Here is a 23445-nt window from a genome sequence, read left to right on the forward strand (position 1 = left end):
CTTTGATGTCTAATTCACCTTCCCAGACTCTTTTCTTCAAGTCAGCTCCATCTATTCTTAAGGATTCAGCTCAGGCCCCCTCCTCCAGGAAGCTTTTATGGGTTTTTATCCCCAAGCTCCTCCTCCCCTGGGCGCTTATAACAATCTCAATGTCTCAATCACTGCACTTAGCACAGTGAATGAAAGTTACTGGACTAGATGCCTCTGCACCCACCAGCCTCTGACTCCAGCAGTGGCCACTGCTGGGCCCTGGATCCACACACTGCCAGGCACAGAGCAGTCACTGTCACTGACTCAGCAACCCCCAGTGCCAGGAGCTGTCCTAGATTCTGTGGGTACCACCAGGAATAGGACAGATAAGCCTGCCCTCGTGGAGCTGCCATCCATCTGTGAAGCCAACAATAGGGACAAGAGAATGAACAAAGGAATGAACATGCTAGTTAGGTGGTTAATTAATTAACACTTGACCTACTGTCCGGAAGGCTCCTGGCCCCATCTCAAGCTGCTGTTCCTCTGTGCTTCCCGTCTTTCCCCACTCTCTCTTGCCCACCTTCTGCCTCTTCTCTGTCTCCCCACAATACACACTTTCTCCCGTCATTGCACAGCCCCTCATGTTCACGCAGCACTCCCAGTCAAGTAACCTTTCTACATGTTGAAGTCTGAGCTCCTTCCAGTACAACCAGGTCCTAGGTATTACAACCATTTCACAGATAAGGAAACCGAGCCCACCAGCCAGAACCCAGTGCTGCAGCCTCCACCTTCCCTTCCTCCACCCCATCTTCTTTCCCGCCTCCACCTTTCTATCTGGCCCTCCTCTCTGCTTCCTGCCTTCTGGGGTGCCCTGACAAGTAGCCTCTGCTCTCAGCCTGTTTCCTACCTGTAAAACGGGGTGGGCACGGAGGCTTGGGGAGATGGTCACAGGGCCTCCACTGTCCCCTCTCCTGCACCCCTCCGCAGCCCCTACTGCATGGCCCTCTGTTCACTCTCCACCCTCCCTCCCTCTTCTCCTCTTACTTGTCACTTTGTCCTGCTTCCTCTCCTCCCCATATCCCAAGGCCTCCCTGGGGCCCCAAGACGTCTGCAAGAGTCGTTAGCTTTCCTTCTGGCTCATTAAAAAGCAGAATTTGCATAGAATATCCATATGATCATTCTGTCTACCGCAAAATGGGGCACAGATATAATGCAGCATGTAAGTGGGGGAGAGAGGAGAGGACAGTCACAGCGGGAGGCTGGGAGAACCCCCACCAGGAAGAGGCCCAGGCACTCCCCTGGGTCTGAGGCCTCAGAGGTAGCCCCTCACTCCCAACAGCTCTCACTAGGCCTTTCTGTTGGCTAATTCCTATCTCTGTAATTCTTACAATAACCAGCGAAGTCGGAATACAGCTGTACCCATATTACAGGTGGAGAAACCAACAGCCAGTGAGGAATAATGGCTCGTCCATGGACACAAGGCAAGTCTGGCAGGCCGGGGAAAGCACTCTCTGCCAGGGCCAGCCCACTCGACTCACGTCACCTGCTGCTCTTTCGGGAAGGCTGCCCCTCCTGACTCTCAGAAGGGAGGCACACAGCCAGGACAGCCCCCCGCCACCCTGGGACAGGCCCACCTCCCGTGGAGGTCTCTCCCATCACTGCTTCTCAAGGCAGCCTCCCCTCCCCCATCCTGCCTGGCCTTCCCCTCCCTGCAACAACAGTTTAGCCAGAGACACAAGAGATTTTTGGAGACAACTGCTCCAAACCTCTCATCCCAGCTTCATTGTCGCATTCAGACCTGCCTTGTCCCAAAAAGAATTCGCAGCAGTGCCCAGAAATAAACATGTATAGCTAAAAAAGAAACTGGTAACAAAACCAAGGGGAAGGAACTGAACTTCACACATGAAGACCCACTCAGCATCCATAAGACTGGCCCAAAAAGGGGCCCTTGGTTGGGCTGGAGCCAACCAGGACTTCGCAAGCAGCTGACCTTGGGGCAGACTCACTATCCACGGTACTGAAGCCAGGAGCACTGTGCCTGGCCTGGTGACCCCTCACCCTCCAGCCCTCTGGCCACAGGCAACCCAGAAGCAAGGCCAGTGGGCCCAGACTTCAAATACACCCCAAATCTGTCCCTTCTCACCACCCCCACCCCTGGTCCAGGCTATTGTCACTTCTTGCCTGGACTACAGTGGCCTCCACACTGGCCCAAGATCCCACTCTATTCCCTGCACAATAGCCAGAGGGATCACGACCCTCCTCTGCTCCTGACCCTCCAACGGCTCCCAGCTCACCCAGTACAAAAGCCAAAGTCCTCACAGGGCCCCCCAGGGCCCCATGCAATTTGCCCTCCTCTGCCCGTATGTCTCCCTGCCTCACTCACTCTGCTCCTGCCTCCTGGTTATTCTCCAAATGCCAGGCAGGCACCACCTCAGGGTCTTTGCACATGCCAGTTCCCCTTCCTGGGGCCCTCTTCCCACAGATCTCCACCTGGCTAATGCCCTTGCTGCAGCTGGGGATGTGCCAAAAGTCACCCCTGCAGAAAGCCAGGGTGAGGACCGAAAGTCCGTCAACCTTACAGGGAAGAGTCTCCCCTACTTGCCCCTCTCTGTCCACTTACACTGCTTTGTTCCTCTTCAGAGCCGCATCTTTCACAGCTGGTATCTCAAATTATAATTATACAGTGATGTGTTTGCTTATTCACTGCAAGTTCCTCCTGCCCTCTCCCCAAGTGTGAGCCCCACAAGGCCAGGAGCTTCATCTGCTTAGTCCACGGCCGTACCCCAGTGTCCTGGTCCAATGCCTGGCATACAGTCAGTGCTCAATAAATATTCATTCTGCAGATGAATGAATTACTGTGGAGGAAAGGGATGCAAAGGCTGGAGGGCAGAAGGAAAAAATGGCCACGCCCCTCCTCACCAGCCATACCCCTGGGCAGGTCTGTGGGATTTGGAGGCCCGGGTTCCACCTTCTGAGTCCCTGAAAGTCCCAGAAGCACGAGGGGAGCCAGCACCGGAGAAGTGGCTGCCAGGGGATTCAGCCCTCCCAGACCACTTTCAGAAAGGGCCCCTCACGGCCCATACATGGTCATGTGGGAGTCACATGTGACTTGAGGGCTCCTGACCCACTTCTCTCTTCTCTCTCTCTCTGTCTCTCTCTCTCTCTCTCTCTCTCTCACACACACACACACACACACACACACACACACACACACCATGCCAAGGTCTTCCAAGCTTCACACCAGGTGGGGAAACCAGGGACCCTTGCAGATTACCGTGCCCCCATCCCTACCTCTTTCCTCCCTAGCCCTAGAACTGCTGGCCTCCGTGGGGCAGGGCCTTCTGAGGCCTGCCCATCTGACAAGCCCACCAGTGCTTCCCTGGGGAAGGCCAGATGAAGGGAACCAAATTCCCCACTTAAAAGGAGGACTCCATCTTCCCACCTTCGAGCTCCAGAGCAAGGGCCAGTTTCGGAGTCACACAGAACTGGCTACAAAGCCCAGCTCTGCCCTGACAAGCTGGGAGGGCCCAGGCAAGCCCCTGGGCACCCTGGGCTGCAGTCACCTCCTCTACAGTGGGGACAATGCTCAGGGTTTCTGTGCAGGGACTGAGGCTGGGGCCGGGGAGCAGCGTCTGTCATGATAGTTCGTGAACATGGCCTCAAAATGTGTGTATTACACACAAGGAGCCTCAGGGGTCTGTACACAGGCCAGGCCAGGCTGGCTGTGAGGCTGGCATGGGAGGCTGAGTCTGTTCAGGCTCAAAGGCTCTGGGAAGAAGGAAGAGGGACCAGGTTGGGGAACATGGAATATCAAGGCAGAAATGTCCACATATACCATTCATGCCCACATACATGAGCCCACTGAGGAAGGCACACAGTCCGTTTTTGGTCTTACAAATGAAAAACCAGAGGCTCAGGGAGAAGTGAATCGTGTAGGGTCACATAGTGGTGGAGGTTGGGGCTGAGACGGGGACTCAGGCTGCTGGACATTCCCACCCGCCCCAGGGCACTTGGTGGGCCCATGTAGGCCTGAGGTGGGAAGTGCTGGGTGGCGAATGTGAGACAGGGAAGGAAATGGTGGGTTCACAGGTCCCTTCAGAGATGCAGAGGAAAAGGCAGATGGGGTTTATCTCAGCCACATCTCCAAGGAGCTCAGAGTGAGGACCTGGAGTTCCAAGAACCCCACCCCAGCCAGGAAAGCAGGCCGAAGTCCAGGGTCAGCAAACAGGTGAAGATGCTTTCCTGAAAGTCAAGGCCCAAACCCGAGCAGGGGTGAGCAGGGCAGCAGCCTTCACCACTTGCCCTTTAGCCAAGGGAAGACACTGGAAGGGTCCCTGTCCAGTGGGAGCTTGGGGGACAGACCCCAGTGTGTTCTGAGTGAACAGGCTCAGTGAGGAGAAAGAAACAACAGAAGAGCCGGGTGCGGTGGCTCACGCCTGTAATCCCAACACTTTGGGAGGCCGAGGCGGGCGGATCACGAGGTCAGGAGATCGAGACCATCCTGGCTAACACGGTGAAACCCCGTCTCTACTAAAAATGCAAAAAATTAGCCGGGCGAGGCGGCGGGCGCCTGTAGTCCCAGCTACTCGGGAGGCTGAGGCAGGAGAATGGCGTGAACCATCCTCGGGAGGCGGAGCTTGCAGTGAGCCGAGATCGCGCCATTGCACTCCAGCCTGGGCGACTAAGCGAGACTCTGTCTCAAAAAAAAAAAAAAAAAAAAAAAAAAAACAACAGAAGAAAATGAGCTTGAAGACAATGGGGTTCCAGTTGAGAGATTTGTCAAAAACATCAAAAAAAAAATCAGAGGCCAGAGGAGTTAGGGAGCAGCAGGCCGCTTTGGAAGTAGCTACTCTGTGGGCTCCTGCCTGGGTCCAAAAACAAGACACACAGGAAGCCAGAGACCAACTGTGGTGCTTGACCCTCCATGTGGCAAAGTGAGACAGGAAAGCCACGAGAAGTCAGTGAGGGATGTGAAGACCTGTGCCTTGGGGGACTCAGAGGTCCCCTGATATGTTGGCTGCATGCTGTCAATAAAGCTGAGGCTCAGAGAGGGAAGGTTACCAGCCTAAAGTCACACAGCCGCCCAGGGACAAGAGCCGGGACCAGAACTCAGTCCGCCTCCCAGCCCAGGGCCCCCTGCCCTGCTCCTGTTCTCTGGTTAAGAAGGAAAACAACTAATGCCTTCGGGAGCACCAGTGCTCGGTGCAGTGCCCGGTCCACCCGGCAAGCGCTTTATAGCTATGCGTGCATTTAACCTCACAACAAGCTGTAAGGGAAGGACTATTACTATCCTTGTTTGACAAAGGTGGAAACTGAGGCACAGGGCCCCTCGGGGACTGTTTAGGGTAGCACAACTCATGATGGCAGAGCCAGATTTGAAGCCACGCCGTCTGCCCCAGTGTCTGGGCTCTTGGCCACTCTATTCTCCTGCATCACTGGGGAAAAGGACCGGATTCAGAAGGCCAAAGCCACAAAGGGGCTGCCACCGGCAAAGGGAATTTTTTCAAACCCCAAAGGAATCTTCAAACACATTCCACAAAGGAGGCTGTGAAAGAAAACGTTGCTTCTCGTCAGGAGGGAAGAGATGCAAATTCAGAGAAAAAGGGCTCAGCATCTGACGTCTTCCTCCTGTCATTCCCATCAAGCTTAGAGGCGAATGCAGACGGGAGCATGTCCCCGTCTGGACAAGCGCATCAGGCAGAGGGAGCCAGGAAAAGTGGCTGCACTGAAAGAAAAGCAGCAGGCCCGGCGACACCAACCTGGGGACTTACAAAATGCAGAGGCGTCAGGCCCTGCACAGGTCAGAGTGGCAGAGGAATCCAAGCAGACAGGCGCAGTCCCCGAGGCGCACCAAGCAAACGCGTGGTTCATCTTCACAACGGAACGGAGACTGACCTGGCAATCACGAGCAGTCACATTAACAACAACACCTTGCCAATCTCCAAGCCCCGGCAAGGAGACCCAGCTGGCGAGTGGTGGGTCTCATGGCTTGGCAGGGGGCGCCCATGCCAGGTCCACTTAATTTCCACCCGCAGCAAAGTGATAGGTGGCGTACAAGGGCAACGGAAGGCAAGATGGGTCTCGGGTCTAGAACGGCCTGGTTGATAAGTTAGAATGGGAGGTTCTGCTGCAGGGTGGGGCCCACTCCCCCTCATCCTGGGAAAACGCAACGTCAGAGGGCGGAGTGCTCAGCCTTGGGCTGCAGGGTCCCTTGGTCCCAGGAGGCAGCTGGTGGAACAGTCCAGAGGCCTCTCCCTTTGAAGCTGCTAAAAGTCATCTGATACTCGGATACAAGCTAAAGCCAGCAGCAGCACCCCTCCCTGCTTCTACCCCCACTCAAACCCCTGCTCCCTGCTCATTTTGACCATGGTTCATCTGATGAGGTGGGAAGGTTGCACACTCCAGGCACTGCCACCATGCAGTTGGCCCCGATCATTCCTGAACCAAAACGCCAAGCCCTGAGGGGTCAGCGCTGACATCCACTCCTATTCCTTTCGGCCTTGCTCGAAGCTTCCTTTCTGGCACTCCTCTGACAGACACATTCTAAACAAGTAGTTTTCAGTGGGTGTCTGAGGGTGTCTTCAGGATGAGCCCAAATTGTGGGGAACAGGTCTTTGCTTTCATGAAGGATGCCTAGAGCCAAGGCCATGGAGGGCGAGAACACAGCCTGTCCGTGCCAGCTGGACCTCAGAGGCGGGCTACTGTACCCACTCCTGTCACAGGTAAGAGGAGGCGGCCCAGGGAACAGGGCTGGTCATCTGTTCACTCTTCATTCTGTAGCGTGTGCTGAGGCCCTGCTATGTGCGAGGGAGGGCGGGGGGCACAGAGCTAGGTGGGGTCCTGTCCCTCCCTGGCCTCTGGAGCCGTCAGTGGGGCGGGGACAGAGGGAAGGGTCAGCAGGTACTGTGGCCCACCTGAAGGGGCTTCCCAGGGAGCCTGCGAGGGAAAAACTCCACCCCCGCCTGCTCCACCAAGGAGCTCAGCTCTGTTTGGGACAGGGCAGGTGAGAGGCGCCTGCAAGGAGAAGGGCCTTGGCTCTGAGCCTCAATGGCAAGGGGACCCCTCAGGGCCCTGAGCGAGTTGGGCCCGACAAGTGGAGATGGTCAGCCAAGCCAGCCGAAACATTTCAACATGCGGTGTTGACCTAAAAGAAACTCTCCTCGGCCCCACCTCAGATGGCTCCCTATCCCCTCCCCACCCCACGGCCACAGGAGCTCCAACCCAGGCCTCTCATCGCTTCCGTCTGCCTGTTCATTCACACCTCCAGGCTTTTGTTCCTACTGTTCTCCCACCTGGCGTGGCCTTTCCTTCCTCCTCTTGTCCAAATACACCTCCTCCAAGCCCTCCTTGCCTGCCCAGCCTGGCTGGGCTGGAGCCCCTGCAGCCCTAGGGTTTGTGTCTTCACTTCAATGGACACATCACCACATGCCTTTTTTTTACTTATTCAGGCAGGCTCTGCTGAGCACCTACTGTGTGCAGGGCAGGTGCTAGGGCTGGCTGTGCATAGCTCCTCTCATGCCCACCAAAAGGGCCTGAGAGCAGGGCCTGCGGCCTGTCTCTGTCTCACACCGGGGCTGGAACGTGCCCAGGGAACAGGGCTGGTCGTCTGTTCACTCACATTTCACTCTACAGAGTCATATGGTATGCTGCGGTCCTCTATGTGCAAGGGAGGGCACAGGGCACAGCACAGGGCGAAATAAATCTAGAAAGCTCCGGCCAGCTGGAGACTCAAGCTGGTGGAGGACTGAGCCACTTTCCCTTCCTGCCCCCGGGGGCAGCAGCACTGCAGGATGAAGCACCCAAGGCCAGCAGTGAGGAATGGCACGAGGCGCACCCCACAGTTCACCTGACGCAGCTGCTGACAGGCCCCGAGTTCCTGCTCCCTCCCTTATGTCTCCAGGAATGGATTTCTGTCTTCAGTGAGTCAGCAGAGAGAGGAAGGGGAACAGCCAGGGAGCTCAGTGGGGCAGGAGGTGGAGGTCCCAGGTTAGCCTGGCCTCACCCCCAATGCCTACACTCTGTCAGCCTCAGTTTGCCCCTTTGTAGGCTGGGAGAGCAACTTCTAGGTCTAGGGTTGGGAAGAGAGCTAAAGAAGAAGTGAGTAGTTGGGGGCTGGATTTTGCAATTAACCATTCATTCAACAAGCATTTATTGAGCAACTACTATGTGCCAGGGCTGTGCCAGATGCTGGAGATGCAGCAGAGAACAAAGCAGATTAAAATCTCTGCCTTGGTGGACAATACACAAACAAATAAAAAGGTGTTAGTCTGGTGCTATAAAGAAAAACAGAGCAGGGTACGGGGACTGGAGAGTAGGACTGAGGCAGGGGCTGTTTCAGATAGGCTGTTCAGAGGCCTCTCTGAAGGGAGACATCCGAGAAGACACCTGAAGACACCAAGAATGCGGGCTGCGTGGATATGCAGGAGCAGCTTTCCCCCAGGAGGACCAGCCCGCACAAAGGCCCTGAGGTGGGCTGGTGCCTGGAACATTTGAGGAGCTGCAAGATAGCTGGTGTGGCAAGAGCGAGGGAGAGGCGCGGAAGGAGGCAAGGCCGGAGAGTGAGGAGGGGCAGCGGAACAGGCACCCTTAATGCAAGTGGTGCCAGCTCCCTTGGCTCTGGCTACACAGATCTTCACCTCATCCCCGTGGAGCCTCCGTAGATGGGGTGCTCCATTTACAGCCAGGGACGCCACATGCAGAGAGTCTCACAGCCCACTGGACGAGGAGCTGCCCAGCCCGGGCCTCCTGCTGCCCAAGCACTGTCTCCTCAGTGGGCTGTCAGCCGTGCCATGCCACTGTGCTGACAGAGGCCATCTACATGCAAGTCTGATGCTCAGCCCTGGGAGTCGGAGCTAGAGGTCAGATCCAGCAACAGCTTGACTCACCCACATCTCTGGAATATCAATGGAGGGCACAGCAACACAGCCAAGAGGTAGGGCCTCAGAATTTCCTGCTGTTCAAGGAATGAGACATCCTCCAAGGAGCAGGCCAAGCCCCCCACACTCCTTCCTGCCACACCCAGAGAGGCCATCTTGTTTCCACCCTTGAGGCACAGATATACCCAGACATGCTAGACGCACTTACCTGAAAAGACTAGAGACAAACTCCTGGGTGACCCCGTGGATAGGACTTCCTGCCCCATGCACCACAGAGGGTAAGTTCAGTGGCTAGGGAGAGTATCTGCCAGATTCTAATCCTGCCCTGCTGTGTGGCCTCATGGGACTTACTTAACCTCTCTGAGCCTCTGTTTAGCCATTGGTATAATGGAGCTGTCTTGAGAGCTAAATGAGGTAATATGTACAAAGCACTTAAAACAGGCCTGGGCCAGGTGCAGTGGTTCATGCCTATAATCCCAGCACTTTGGGAGATGGAGGTGGGTGGATCACTTGAGCCCAGAAGTTTGAGGCCAGCCCACGCAACATGGTGAGACCCCACCCCTACAAAAAATGAAAAAAAAAAAAAATTAGCCAAACATGGTGGTATATGCCTGTGGTTCCAGCTACTTGGGAGGCTGAGGCAGGAGGATTGCTTGATCCTGGGAGGTTGAGGCTCCAATGAGCTGTGATTGTACCACTGCACTCCAGCCTGGGCAAGAGGGTGAGACCCCATCTCCAAAAAAAAAAAAAAGGCAGGCACGGTGGCTCATGCCTGTAATCCCAGCACTTTGGGAGGCCAAGGCAGGTGGATCACCTGAGATCAGGGGTTCAAGACCAACCGGGCCAACATTGTGAAACCCCATCTCTACTAAAAATACAAAAATTAGCCAGGCATGGTGGCACACGCCTGTAGTCCCAGCTACTTGGGAGGCTGAGGCAGGAGAATCGTTTGAATCCGGGAGGTGAAGGTTGCAGTGAGCTGAGATCACGCCACTGCACTCCAGCCTGGGTGACAGGGCGAGACTCCGTCTCAAAAAAAAAAAAACCTACCACATCTGTGCCCACGTCTGTGCCACCCGCTTGCCACTGCCTGCCTTTCTCCCTCCTCGGTGACTCACTGGCGTTATCTCCAGAGCCCAGGCGGGGCCTGCTCTGCATGTCTAATCCCGCCCTGGTGACGCCGCGGAGGAGCCCGCGAGGGAAGGGCAGTCTCCTTGCCTTTCCCTGGTGCAGCCTCTGCCTTGACAGGGAGGAGGGAGTCCTGGCTGCAGCCAGAAGGTCCACACGTGCCCGCGCACACACACACACACACACACAGACAACCCCCCCACACACACACAGACCCGGTCTACAGATACCCCCACCAAGGCAGGCTTGCCAGTCACATGACCAGAACTTCCCAGACACACACCCCTACACAGACACACACACAGACACACACACACACGCACACACACATGCACACATACACGCACACACACACGTCCTGGCCTAGCTGCCTTTGGAGTTCACCTTGCTGCCCTCTCCCCACCAGACCAGCCATCCCCTAAGAACCAAGCTAGGCTGGGCTCCTGTAGTTTTGTCTCTAGCCCCGTCCCTGGACACACCTGTATTCCCAGTTAGGGCACAGCACAGGGGCCCAGCACTTCCCAGGCCTCCCAGGACTAGCCAGGCCCCAGGTAGGGCTGGGACCCAGACAGCCAGACCCTGACAAACCCTCTGGTGCGCATTCCTGAGCTCCTGCCGGCATGTGCCAGGAGCACATTTCATTCCTCTTTTTTTTTTTTTTTTTTTTTAAAGACGGATTCTTGCTCTGTCACCCAGGCTGGAGTGCAGTTGCATGATCTTGGCTCACTGCAACCTCCACCTCCCAGGTTCAAGCGATCCTCCTGCCTCAGCCTCCCAAGTAGCTGGGATTACAGGCTCGTGCCACCGTGCCCAGCTAATTTTAGCATTTTTAGTAGAGACAGCATTTCACCATGTTGGCCAAGCTGGTCTCGAACTCCTGATCTCATGATCTGCCTGCCTCGGCCTCCCAAAGTGCTGGGATTACAGGTGTGAGCCACTGTGCCCAGCCGCATATTTTACTCTTATATCCTGCTTTATTCCCATTTCACAGATAAGAAACTGAGCCCAGAAAGACGAAATGACTTTCCCAAGATCGCACAGCCAGTCAGCGTCTGAGCCAGGGCACAGGTCTGCCTGAAGGAGCCTGACCTCTTATGCACCTGCCGCCACTTCTGCAATGCAAGCTGGAGAAGACAGGGCATATAGGTAGAGTGCCTGACCTGACAGCCCTAGCTCCAAGTCCTGCTCCGGCACCAGGCTGTGTGACCCTAGGCAAGCCACATCACTGCTCTGAGGCTAAGTTCTCCCATCTGCAAAATGGGGACAAAACACCTAGCCCGCCGGTGTTGCACTTCGCTGCATGGTCATTACCAGGATCTGTAATACTCACAGGGGGCGTCTGGTCCAGGCAGGGCTCAGTCAAGGGCCACAGGATTGCCCAGAGCATGTGTGGACAAGGGTGGAGGTGGGGAATGCCAGTGCCAGGACTTCCTTTAGGCCTGGTGCCAGTGGCCCAGTCAGTATTGAGCCACTCCAGGTGCCACCTATGGGCTCCCCACCTGAAGGACAGAGCCAGGTTCCCAACCCAGCTCCTCCGTGTTCTGGCTCTGTGGCCTTGGGAAAGTGACCCGCCCCCTCTGGCCTCCATTTCCCCATCTATAAAATGGGCATAGTCATGCTCCTCTGAAGGACCCAGAGCCCAGCACACAGTTGGCACCTAGGACTTGCTCACCACAATTCCAACATGCATCCCAGCCTGGCCAGCACGCTCTCCCCGCCACTCCCCTCCCCGGCGCTCCTCTGAGCAACTCACAGATGATTTATACTTCAGAGGACGAATCAATACAATATACAGCCAAAGACATCTTTAATCTTTCGCAGGGATTAGGCTACAAGGTACAGCGGCCTCTTTCTACCGGCCGCTCAATTCTGGTTTCAATTTGGCCAGCTGGAGTGCAGCTCTCTCTCTCCCTTTCTTTTCACCTTCTAAAAGATGTTCCTCCAAATCAAGTTTCATTTATTGGGTTGCGCGAGGAGATCTAGCTGCCTAACCTGCCCTGGCCAGGCCCCCGTAGGCTGTTGCACACTGGCATGGGGTGGCCTTGGAAGTTTGGGGACGTGGAAGGCCCAGTCAAGCAGGAAGCCAGGACCTCAGGGAGGTGCAGATGGTGCATGGGGCGTGGCAGGCACTGTGAGGGGCACCTCTGCCAGGACAGGAGTGCCCCATGCTGAAGGCCTTCACGTAATAGCAAATTTTAGTTTTCTAGATCATGAAGTCCTTTTAAAAAATCTTGAGTAGACTTTATTTTTTCTAACCACCCAATACTTGATCAGATGTTGATTTTTATTTTTTTTTTTTTTTTTTTTTTTTTTTTTTTTTTTTTTTTTGAGACGGAGTCTTGCTCTGCCGCCCAGGCTGGAGTGCAGTGGCCGGATCTCAGCTCACTGCAAGCTCCGCCTCCCGGGTTCACGCCATTCTCCTGCCACAGCCTCCCGAGTAGCTGGGACTACAGGCGCCCGCCACCTCGCCCGGCTAGTTTTTTGTATTTTTAGTAGAGACGGGGTTTCACCGTGTTAGCCAGGATGGTCTCGATCTCCTGACCTCGTGATCCGCCCACCTCAGCCTCCCAAAGTGCTGGGATTACAGGCTTGAGCCACCGCGCCCGGCAGATGTTGATTTTTAAAAAAGTAAACAATAGGCTTACCTTCAGCCAAAACACAAAGCCCAGACCGCACCCCTATCCCATGCCTCTCCTGTCCCTCCAGGCTGTGTGTACACGGGCATACCTGTGTGTCCCTGTCACACCCTAGCACCTGCACAGGGGCTGGCCCAGGTGGGTCTCAGCGAGCACGCAAATGACAGAAGACAGAGAAGACAAGAGTACAGAAACAGGTGAGACCTCTAGTCCCAGAGCCAGCCCTTCTGGGTTCAAATCCCTTCTCCACCTCTTACTTGCTGTGTGGCCTGGTGCTAGCTACTATTCAGCCTCTCTGCCTGCACTTCCTCTCCTGCAAAATGGGGATGAGGCAGCATCTACCTCGTAGGGCAGGAAGGACTGCCCAGGACAGCAGGTGCTGGGCACAGAGGGAGGCCTGTATGAGCACTGGGGGTGGCTTTGAGGTCCCTCAGGGCAGGGACTGAACACAACTGAACACAGAGACTCACGGCCCTCGAGCCCTTCCCCCATCCTATACCTTTGTCCCTAAATCCTGCAAAGGTCATGCCTTGAACAGAAAAGGCAGGAGGCTGGTGTGGGGAAGAGTTCAAGCCGCAAAGGAGGAAAGGAACCAGCAGAGTAGGGTAGGAGGTGCCATCCAGAGGGAGGTGCCCAGGTCTTGGGTCTGAGCAAAGGAGGAAAGGACATGTGGGTAGCCCGAGGGAGGGGCTGGGCTCTGGGGTTCTGAGGCTCTGACACTGTCTGCCAGGGTCCCCAGGTGCTATTGCCAGCCCGCCTGGAGGTAGGAGTGGAATACTGTTCACCTCTGCTTCCTTTTGCTCTGCCAGGCTGCCGGAGTGCAGAGTGGCCTGGAGCCTCAGCCATCAGTCAGCGCTGCCCCACTTCCCACCGCCCCGCTGCCCCCTCCACCAGGTGGAGGCACCCAAGCAGCTTCAGCAGTACAATTAAAGAGGCTTATCTGAGATTTATAGCAGCATTATGCTCACGGGGTGTTATCAACGGCAGCCTGCGGACACTCTGTAGTCCTTAGGAAAAGCAATTAGAGTCCTGAGGCCATGAGGGTATAAATATACAGACACTATCACCCAAGGTCTCAGGCGCTGGCAAGCTGTGTAGAGGCAGGGCTTTGGGAGAGACCAGGGGCAGGGCAGACGGGCCCTCTCTGCAGGAGGTGGGTCTGCCAGGAGGGAGAAGGGCCTCCCCGCTTCCCCCACACACCACAACAGGGCCCCGAGGAAGTCACAGGCACCATCCTTCAGCCCCACAACCTCCTAGGAGCCGTCCCATCTTGGCTCACCCCAGCCCAGGTGAAGGCCCCCCAGCCCAGGGCTGCCTGCTGCTCCCAGATGCCCACAGCTGCAGCCCACGCAGCCAGCCCTCCCAGGGCACCAAGCAGAAGCAGAGACCCAGCCAGGGGCCCGCTCCCAGGCCCTGCTAGGTGGGAGTCACCTGCCAAGGGGTTAACCCTTGTTACTGCTCAGCCGCTTATCTCTGGGGACACCTGAAAGCTTTATCACAGAGCATCTGAGGACAGCAATTTAAGGCAATGCAGCAAGCTTAATGGGGGAAGGTGGCATCAGGGTATGAGGGGAAGACCTCGAGGAGAATAAATACTTGCCAGTTCCTCAGACTCCACCCACAGCGACACCTTCTTCACTGATGCCCAAACCAGCACAGGGCACCCACGGCCCTTCACCCCTCACCCCCAGCACAGACAGGTCAATTTTAGGGGCTCCAAATTCCTCATTCCTCTGAGAGCCTGCCTGGCTGTCCACCCATCTCCCGAGTCCCTGACAGCCCTCTAAACAAGGCCCTCGTCCCCACCCCGTCCCTTCCTCTGCTGTGAGGACAGCGGCCGCCCTGCAGGCTCCCGCACCAGGGAGGTCAACAGTGCCCTCATCTGCACACCCACGTCTGCGAAGTCCTCATACCTGCCATGCACAGGAGTCACCCAGAGCCCAGTGAGGCCATGGGCCAAACTCAGGGCTCAAAGAGGAGGACAAGGCCCACCTGGCAACAGCCAGGCAGTCAGAGCCCACATCAGGCCCCGGCTGGGGGCTCTCGGTGGGTCAGTCACATGCCCCCAAGCCCGGCATGACCCCTCAGCCAGGCACTTGACTCACCGTCCTCACGGGACTTCTGGATGAAGGCCTCCACACCGCTCTCACCATAGCTGCCCTCCGAGGCCACCGTGGACACGTAGTTCCACTTGAGGGCACGGACGATGTCCACCATGGCCTGGGCCTGGTACGTGTCCGAGGGCACCACGCGGGAGAAGAAGTCGTAGCGGCTGTTGTCGCTCAGGTCTGGCGCGGTGGAGGCGTAGCTGATCTGGGGTATCTGAGGGGCGAAAGGGGCTGCTGAGGGTGGCGGCTGCCCCCACCCCGCCGAGCCAGCCCCACTCCCCTACACACCAACCTCCCTCTGGTCCCCACAGCCTTGGGACCACTACAGCCCACCCCTCCCCATGGGCACTGCCTCCTCCTCCAGAAAGTCTCCCAACCAGCCTCCCTGGGGTCCCCAAAGACACTCCAACCACGCACAGGTACACACACGCACACACATACACACGTACACACACCACACACATACATCCTGGGAGCCTCTGGCTGCCTCAATTTACACAAAGAGTTCAAAGATCCCAGCCCAGGGAAAATCCCCACATACATGAGATGATTCAGCCTGGGGATTTGGGTGTTAGGAGGGGCCCTGAGGGGTCAGGTGGCCCATCCCATGTCCCCAGGCAGCCCCTCTGATCAGGACCCAGCAGACCCTGTCCCCACAGCTCTCTGCCAGCTCAGCCTCCTTCCTCGTGCCCTGCTCAGAGGAGATGGAGCCTCGATTCCAGCTCCCCCGTCCCCCACTCCACCCCCAAGGATGGAAGCCCAGGAAGCTAGCAGGGTGGGCTTCAGGAAGTCCCTTCTCTCTGCAGCTGGGGACACTGAGCCCAGAGAGTCACCACCCTGCTGGGTCCCACAACCTCTCCAAGGCAGAGCTGACCCAGGGCCCTGCCCCAGCCCCAGGGCTTTCTAGTCACAGGGCATCTTCCTGCCTCCACAGGCCTCACCTGGACCCTCCCCAGGCAGGCATGAGACTCAGACCCCATGCCTCCTGTAGATACACCCAACCATCCCCAGGACAGGGAAGGGGTATGGTCCCTCCTCTCCACCCCTCCCTTCCAGGGCCCCACCCACTGCTCTGCTCTCCTGGCTGGTCAGGGCCTGTGGGCTCCACTCGCCGCTTGGCCCACAGGAACACTTCTCCTTCCTGTGTGCCCTCTGCCCGCTCAGTTGTCCAAGGGGACAGGGGTGGGGAATGCATATTGATCCCGGCTGGCGTCAAAACTAAGATTTTATGCCCCTAAGGAATCACTCAGATTCAATCCTGGCCAAGAAACCTGTGGCCAGGACTTCAGGCCCAGTGGCAACCATGGGTGGGGAAATGTTCCTGGGACAGGAATACTTGGGGTGCCCCTGGCAAGTGGTGCCAGGTGGGAGGTTGGGGGTGCACCTGGCAAGTGGTTGCCCACTTGGCTAAAGCCTAATGTGTCCCTATCCCTGGGACCACCTCCCAGACCAGTCAGCTCCCCTCCTCAGGACAGGGCAGAGCTTCTGCCAACCTAGGAGCCCCACCTCAATATCCCAACATTCAACTCTGTTCACTTCAACAAATACTTTATTGAGCACCTATGATGTCCCGAGTGCTGAGGACAGCAGTGAATAAAACACTCACGGAGCTTCCTTCTGGTGGGAGGAGAGGAGCAAGCAAGCTAACAAGTACCGGGACCATTCTCCACAACCATGAGGCCTCACAGAGTGGCATAAGGGGGTGGGACATCAGGGTGGCAGGTGGCAAGGCCAGGAAAGGCCTCTCTGGGGAGGCGACGGCCGAGCAGAGCCAGCATGAGCAAGGATAGGAAGGTATCGGAGCCCAGGGAGCGGCAGCTCCCTGCGGAATGAGCTTGGCGTGTGGGTGGCCAAGCAAGGGGCCTGTGTGGCCGGAGCAGAGCAGGATGGGGAGAGTCAACGCGTAGTAGGCCCCACAGCCTCTTAATAAATGGACAAATGACAATAAGAAAGTTGACTGGGGGCAGGGAGGGTCCACCCTCCCCTGAGAATGCCCACTGCCAAAAGCATGGCCCAGATGGCTCACTGTCCGCCTCCCCTGTGGGAAAAGCCCAAACCACTGAGACCTTCACGGGTGAGGATGTGGGTAGGGGAAACAGTTAACTGGTTTTTTGGATTTTCTAAGCAAGGGTTCTAAGCAAGGGTTAGAAACCCTAAGTTCTGAGTGCTTTGCCTGAATTCCCTCATGTGACCCTCACAGCCTTAGGAGACAACTATTGTAATTATTCCCATTGTGCAGCTGAAGAAACTGAGGCCAGGGGAGGTGAAGTCACTTGCCCAAGTTTTTTTTCAGCTGGTGAGAGGCAGAGCTGGGATTTGAGTTTAAGCAGTGTAGCTCCCCAAATTCTACTTGAAACTGTCTCCCTAGGAAGTGTGGGAGAAGCTGTGGAGGGAGGCTGAGGGGAGAGCAGACAGGAGAGAACCTTAGGGTTCTAAGCAGAACAAGGGTTAACTCCCAAACCCCCTCACTGTAGCTCTTGTGGTCTTTATAAAATGGCATGTACTACATTATCCACTGGCACTGTTTGTAACAGTAAAACTTTGGAAACAACCTGTATGTCCATCAAGAGGGGATTGTTTAAAGAAGTTCCAGCCAGATAAGGAATATTACACAGCTGTGAAAAGGAACGAGGCTGATTTCCAGGCACTGCTCTGGGTGGGTCTCCAAGATATTGTGGGGTAAAAATAACAGCAATAAGGAGGCAACATGCAGGTGGAAGCTGTTTACTGTGTGAAAGGGGAAGTGCATACTGGTTGCTCTGAAACAAAACATGTGCATTGCCTCAGGGGAGGAAAGCAAGTGGCCGAGACAGGATCGGGCAGGGACCTTTCACCTTCTACCCTTTGTAGGTTTCCAGTGTTGAACCATGCACATCTTCACCCATTTGGAAAGCAAACCACACTTGAATATACCTGAATCTATGTGTCCCCTCGCCTGCTCTGTCAGCAGTGACTGAAAACTAGCCCAGTCCTCTCTGCCTTGGAGAACACTTAGCATAAAAACAGCACCCTCTAAAATGTGAGCTCTGACTGGATATTTTTTAATTCACTTTAAGGTTGTTATTTTTGAGGTCTGAAAATGGTATTCGAGTCATGGCTGGTTTGTTTTTAAGAAATCTTGTGTTTTAGAGCAGTTTCTCAGCCTTTGCACTCTTCACGCTGTGCAGGGGAGGTTAGCTCTTTGTTGGGGGGAGGTCCCTGAGAGACAAGTGTTTTGTTTACGTCTCTCGCTGGCCTCTGCTGCGCCTCAGCCAGGAGCGATCATCACCTGCCTGCCTCCACGCCCCTCCTGATCAGAAGCTTGTCCCTACTTCTGGTGTTTCCTCCCACCGGGCCTTGGCTCCCGGGAGAGGGAAGGAGGCCCACTCCGGTTTCTGGACTTGCTCAAGCCAGGCCTCACAGCATGCGGCAGATGGAAACAGAGGCCCCCCCAGATGAGGTGGCTCCTTCTCACTCATCCCTATTCCTCCTTCCAAGCTCCTGTCTAGGCCCAGGTGGTGCTCAGCACAGGTGGTAAGCAGGATGGACAGATGGATGTCCGGGCATCCCCTGTGGGGCCAGTCTCGTTAGAAGCCTTCAGACCTTGGCCCACATCCAGAGCGGGGCCCTGGCACACTGGCCCCAGCCCACGGCACACACTCCATTCCCCAGAGGGTGGGAGGCCAAGCATGCGCTCCTGTAGGATACGCATGTCAGCCTGCAGAAGAGCCCCAGGCCCCTGATTTCAAGAGCCCAGGAGGGGCCCCTGACCTTCCCCCAATAATTCCTGAGACACTGGAACAAGGACCCAACCCTGAGACACGGGTGTGGGAATCAGGCTCCTGAACAGGATCCCAGGGATAAGCCAGCCTCCTGTGATGTGTCCACCTGCCAGCCTCTCCTGTCTGCTCTCCCCCCAGCCTCCCTCCTCAGCTCCAGCCCTCCCACACTTCCTAGGGAGACAGTTTCAAGTAGAATTTGGGGAGCTACACTGCTTAAACTCAAATCCCAGCTCTGCCTCTCACCAGCTGAAAAACAACTTGGGCAAGTTACTTCACCTCCCCTGGCCTCAGTTTCTTCAGCTGCACAATGGGAATAATTACAATAGCTGTCTCCTAAGGCTGTGAGGGTCACACGAGGGAATTCAGGCAAAGCACTCAGAACACCGCCTGGCAGGCGGTGAGCACTAAGGGTCAGCTCTTAGGGGAGCTGTCATTCCTCCGCTAAACTTCCTCTGGCAGCAATCGCCTTCTCTTGCCTCTCTCTGACTTTACCTCCTAGGACTCTCCCTCTCTTCCGGCCCCCTCCCATCACGCGCTCTCTCCATAGTCTCATTGTTGTCACTGTCATTGTCACAGGGACATCCTGGGAATGCTATCGGGCTCTCCAAGGCTCTCTTACCCCAACCTGGAGTGGAGGGATGGGGGGCAGGAGGTGTCAGGGGCCGCCACAGGCGGGCAGGGAGCCATGTCTGCGTCTAAGCAGGTGACTGTGACAACCTGGCCCATGTGGGGCTCTGACGTCTCTTCAACTCCCACTGTCTCCGCAGCCCAGCCCGAGCAGGAGGGGGACGTGCAATTTACATTCTCCTCAGAGAACGCTCCTCTCCTCTCCCAACAGCAGCAGCAGGAGGGGAGGGAGACAGCGGTGCCCGCCCCGGTGCCAGCTGCTCCATCCCTCTGCCTCCTTTGCTTCCCTCACCCAACACATTGAGCACCTACTGTACACTGGGCACTGTTCCAGGTGCTGGGGACGCAGCAGCTTGTGTCACACCCTCAAGGGATAAGAGTCAGAACTCAGATTCCAGCAGCCCCTGACCAAGTACAGGCATCCTGCACTAGGTCCCTCTGTCTGTCCCTTTCTCCTTCCTCTTTGTCTATCTTCCTCTGTCCCCAGAGCCCATGACCTCATCTCCCACATCCAAATCCCCCTGCTCATCAAGGCCCAACTTAAATGTCACCTCCTCCAGGCAGCCCTCCCTGAGCCCTCATCCTTCAGAGGGGGCCTAGCCTTCCACAGCACTGAATGCGGCCGCTCCAAGGGCACCAGGCACATCCTCCCGGTGTTACTGTTCTCTGCCTACTCATCAATTCAACAGGCCTTCTAAGCACCCCACCTTGTGCAGGCAAGGCCACGTGGAGAGATGCAGAGGTGAACTAGACTCTTCCCACCCCCAAACACTAGTCAATACCCACTGCATCCTGGGAGACACCAGCAGAGATGGCAGAAAGTGTTTGTGCAAAAAGTGCTCCACTGTCTGGGCCCCCTGATGAGGGGTAGGTTGTACGGCCCCCTGGAGTGACACACAGTGTGCCTGCAGCCACCACCCAGGAGAGCCTCGGCTGAGATAAGGGGTGAGCGGCTGAGGGGTGGGAGGATGCATGAAGAAACCTCTCTTCCTCTTCCCCTGTCTCTGGCTTCCAGAGTGACAAGGAGGTCCATGCCACATGAGGAAAGACAAAAGCTGCTTCCGGACTTAAGCAACAATGAAGATGGATTTCAAGTACATCTGAGTGTGTGTGCGCATACACACATGCACGTGGGCGCATGGGCTATAGCATGTGTCCTGAGCACATGGGTGCCCTGCACATTCATTCATTTATTCCCCCTACAAAGAGGCATGGAGCACCCACGGCCTCCGGGCATAGTTCTGAGGGCTGGGGATGGACTATGGACAACTGCCCTCAGTGGGCTCCAGTCTAGATGGAGGCAGGTCATGCAGAGGTGCATCATAAGCTTCTGAGTCTATTAGATGGGGATAAGGAGCGAGGAAAAAAAAGAAAGGAAAGAAACAGGGGAGTGTTGCAGAGTGGCCAGGAGAGACCTCTCTTACAGGGCGATGTCTTTGTCAGGACCCCAGCAGGGAGGGGTATTTGAGGCCAAGGTGTTTCAGGCCAAGGGAGCAGCCAGTGCAAAGGCCATGTGTGCATGCCTGTGTGTGTGTGTGTGTGAGATCATGGTGCATGCCTGTGTGTGTGAGCATGTGTGCCTGTGTGTGTGTGTGTGATCATGGTGCATGCAATGTGTGTGTGTGTGTGTGTGTGTGTGTGTGAGATCATGGTGCATGCCTGTGTGTGTGAGCATGTGCAATCATGGTGCATGCCTGTGTGTGTGAGCATGTGTGCATGCCTGTGTGTGTGTGTGTGATCATGGTGCATGCATATGTGTGTGTGTGTGTGTGTGTGTGTGTGTGTGAGATCATGGTGCATGCCTGTGTGTGTGAGCATGTGTGCATGCCTGTGTGTGTGTGTGTGTGTGTGTGATCATGGTGCATGCCTGTGTGTGTGAGCATGTGTGCATGCCTGTGTGTGTGTGTGTGTGTGATCATGATGCATGCATATGTGTGTGTGTGTGTGTGTGTGTGTGTGTGTGTGTGAGATCATGGTGCATGCCTGTGTGTGTGAGCATGTGTGCATGCCTGTGTGTGTGTGAGCATGTGTGTATGCCTGTGTGTGAGAGCATGTGTGCATGTGTGTATCCAGGCACACACATGTGTTTAGTGCCTGGATCTGCCCTCGGGCTGCCCCAGGCCCAGCCAGCAGCCTCACACAACCAGCCCAGGCATGCTGATACCGGCTAGCACACAGGCGGTGACCCAGAAGGCCACAGCTCCAGCTCTGGGTAACTGGTTCCCAGAACCGCAGCATCTGAAAATCCACTGAGGGCAGCTGGTCCACATCCCACGCCATCCAAAGGTGGAACGAGGATGCTGGAGGGCAGGGAACGTGCCCAGCATCTCAGTGCCCACCCGGAGCACAGTACTCAGAGTCTCTGAAGGCTGGAGCTTTGTTCAAGACTGTTCGGCTCAGTTAGGGTTGAAATCCCCACCACAACCCCCACAAGGCCTCGTATGCCCCAAGTCAAGTGACCAGACGTCCAGGGCCATCACCACAGACACCCCAGGGGCTACCTGACAAAACCCACACTCCTCTGCCTGTGACCTTTTCTGTTAAAAGCACCTTGCCTTTCCTCCTCTGCCCTAATGCTTGGCACAGCATGTAAGTGTCCAGCACCCATCAGAGCCACCCTGCCCGGGGCTGTGACCCAGCTTCGCTATCCAACTCTGCAACCTTAGGCAATCCAGTGAACCCTCTCAGTTTCCTCCCCATAAAGTCATCACAATCACAACAGAAAGGACTGCATCAGCAAATACACAAAAAGTGCTTAGAACAGGCCGGGCGCATGGGGGCCCTGGGCAAATGCTAGATATTCTTATTAGAGAGAAAGGCAGGGCTAGGATCATTGTGCCCATTTTGTAGATGAGGAAGCTGAGGCCTGGAGAGATGATAGTGTCCTCTGAGTATCCCCATCAGGAGATGTCAGAAACAAGGTGCTGACTGAGCTGCTTGGGCCCCTGTTCCCACCCTCCTGGGCATGCCCTGCAGGCCTCCAGCTCTGCCCCACCCTCCCTGCTGACTCTGCTCTTTCTGTTCCACCCACAGGCCAGGCCATGCCACCACAGATTGAGTCTGGGATCTTGCAGCCACCTCTGGCCACCAGCCTTGGCCCAGCCAGGACCCAGGCAGACCTTAAGATCCCCACCTGGCCTGCGCAGCCCCTATCGCCCAGGGAGCAGGGGAGCCTGCGCGGGCCGGCACAAGCCCCAGGCTTGGCTGCATGCTCCTTGCCCTTCTGATCCTGGCTGCTTTAGGCCCTCCACCACCGGGCTCTCAGCATCAGCTGTTTGCTTCACAGATAAAAGCTAGTGATGCTTTTAGGTACATGAAAGCTGTGGTGGACAGGAACGTGTGGTTCAGAGAAAGAGGAGGAGAGTGCCGGCTTCCAAGGGCCTTGCCTGCAACATCCCCCACCCTGACTCCTCAGGGGCCTGAGTGGTGCAGCCTCCCCCACAGGGCCTTAGCTGCAGAGATTGGGGCGGGGCGGCCAGAGGTTCAAGAGGAGGGGTTGCCAACTGCCCTTTCCTTCCTCCCTCCCTCTGTGGGCTGGGAGCGGGTCTCACCTGCACACTCAGTAGGGCTCCCCTTCACAGAGCACCTGAGCACCCCTCTGGCCAGGTGCTGGGGACACAAATTTAAATAACACTCAGAGAATCAGCCTAGTTGGGGAGTCAGACTTGTGGCTGGGAGAACAAAGATTCCCCCCAATCTCCCATGGGCAAGGGAAGAGCCACAGGGTGAGGGGAACAATGGCAGGGCCTGGGGCCAGGCTGGCTGTGCACAGAGGCCCAGCCACAGGGGCTTCCCAGGCCCTGCTAAGGAGGGCAGGACTTTCCTGGGAGCCAGGGCAGCTGTGGAGGGAGCCTGGGCAGGGGTACAGGTGGTCAGAATGGCCCTCAGCCTGCAGGGGAAGAGTCTGGAGAGGCAGGCCTGGCAGTCCAGGAGGAGGCGGCGAGTGCACTGCAGACAGTAGCTGACGCTGCCTGATCTGGGACAGGGGCTTCGGGGTGGAGGGGAGGTGGGTGGCAGGCACTTAGCGGGAGACTCACAGCATTGGGGATCAATTATATGTGGTCACAGAGAGAGTGGGGACCAGCAGGGGGTGCAGGGAGGCAGCAGAGGGAGTAGGGTGGGGCCAGCACACGGAGAGGACGCCAGCAGTCCCCAGCCTTCAGCCCTGACCGGGCCCATCGCTGATGCACACCACTGGGTTCAGGAGCAGAAGGTTAGAGTAACCCAGACATCTTGGGACAGCCCCACGGAGGCCTCACACACCCATGCCCTCCACGGAGCTGTCCTGACCCCAGTGACCAAAGAATAAGGCCTAGGGGAAATGGCGGGGGGCACCTGG

General features: G+C 56.4%; 1 protein-coding gene across 6 annotated transcripts in view; it reads right to left on the minus strand.

Moving 5' to 3' along the window:
- Positions 1-23445, minus strand: part of GRM4 (glutamate metabotropic receptor 4) — a 127268-nt gene that overhangs the window by 55322 nt on the left and 48501 nt on the right. For 5 of the 6 annotated variants that reach the window (XM_050787586.1, XM_050787588.1, XM_050787589.1 and 2 more), the window contains exon 3: positions 14716-14932. The exons of the other annotated variant lie outside the window; for it this stretch is intronic. In XM_050787586.1, the coding sequence (XP_050643543.1) occupies positions 14716-14932 (217 nt within the window). The remainder of the gene's footprint in view (positions 1-14715; positions 14933-23445) is intronic. 6 annotated transcript variants of the gene reach the window in all.

Source organism: Macaca thibetana, chromosome 4 (assembly GCF_024542745.1).
Source record: "Macaca thibetana thibetana isolate TM-01 chromosome 4, ASM2454274v1, whole genome shotgun sequence".
Taxonomy (NCBI): Eukaryota; Metazoa; Chordata; class Mammalia; order Primates; family Cercopithecidae; genus Macaca; species Macaca thibetana.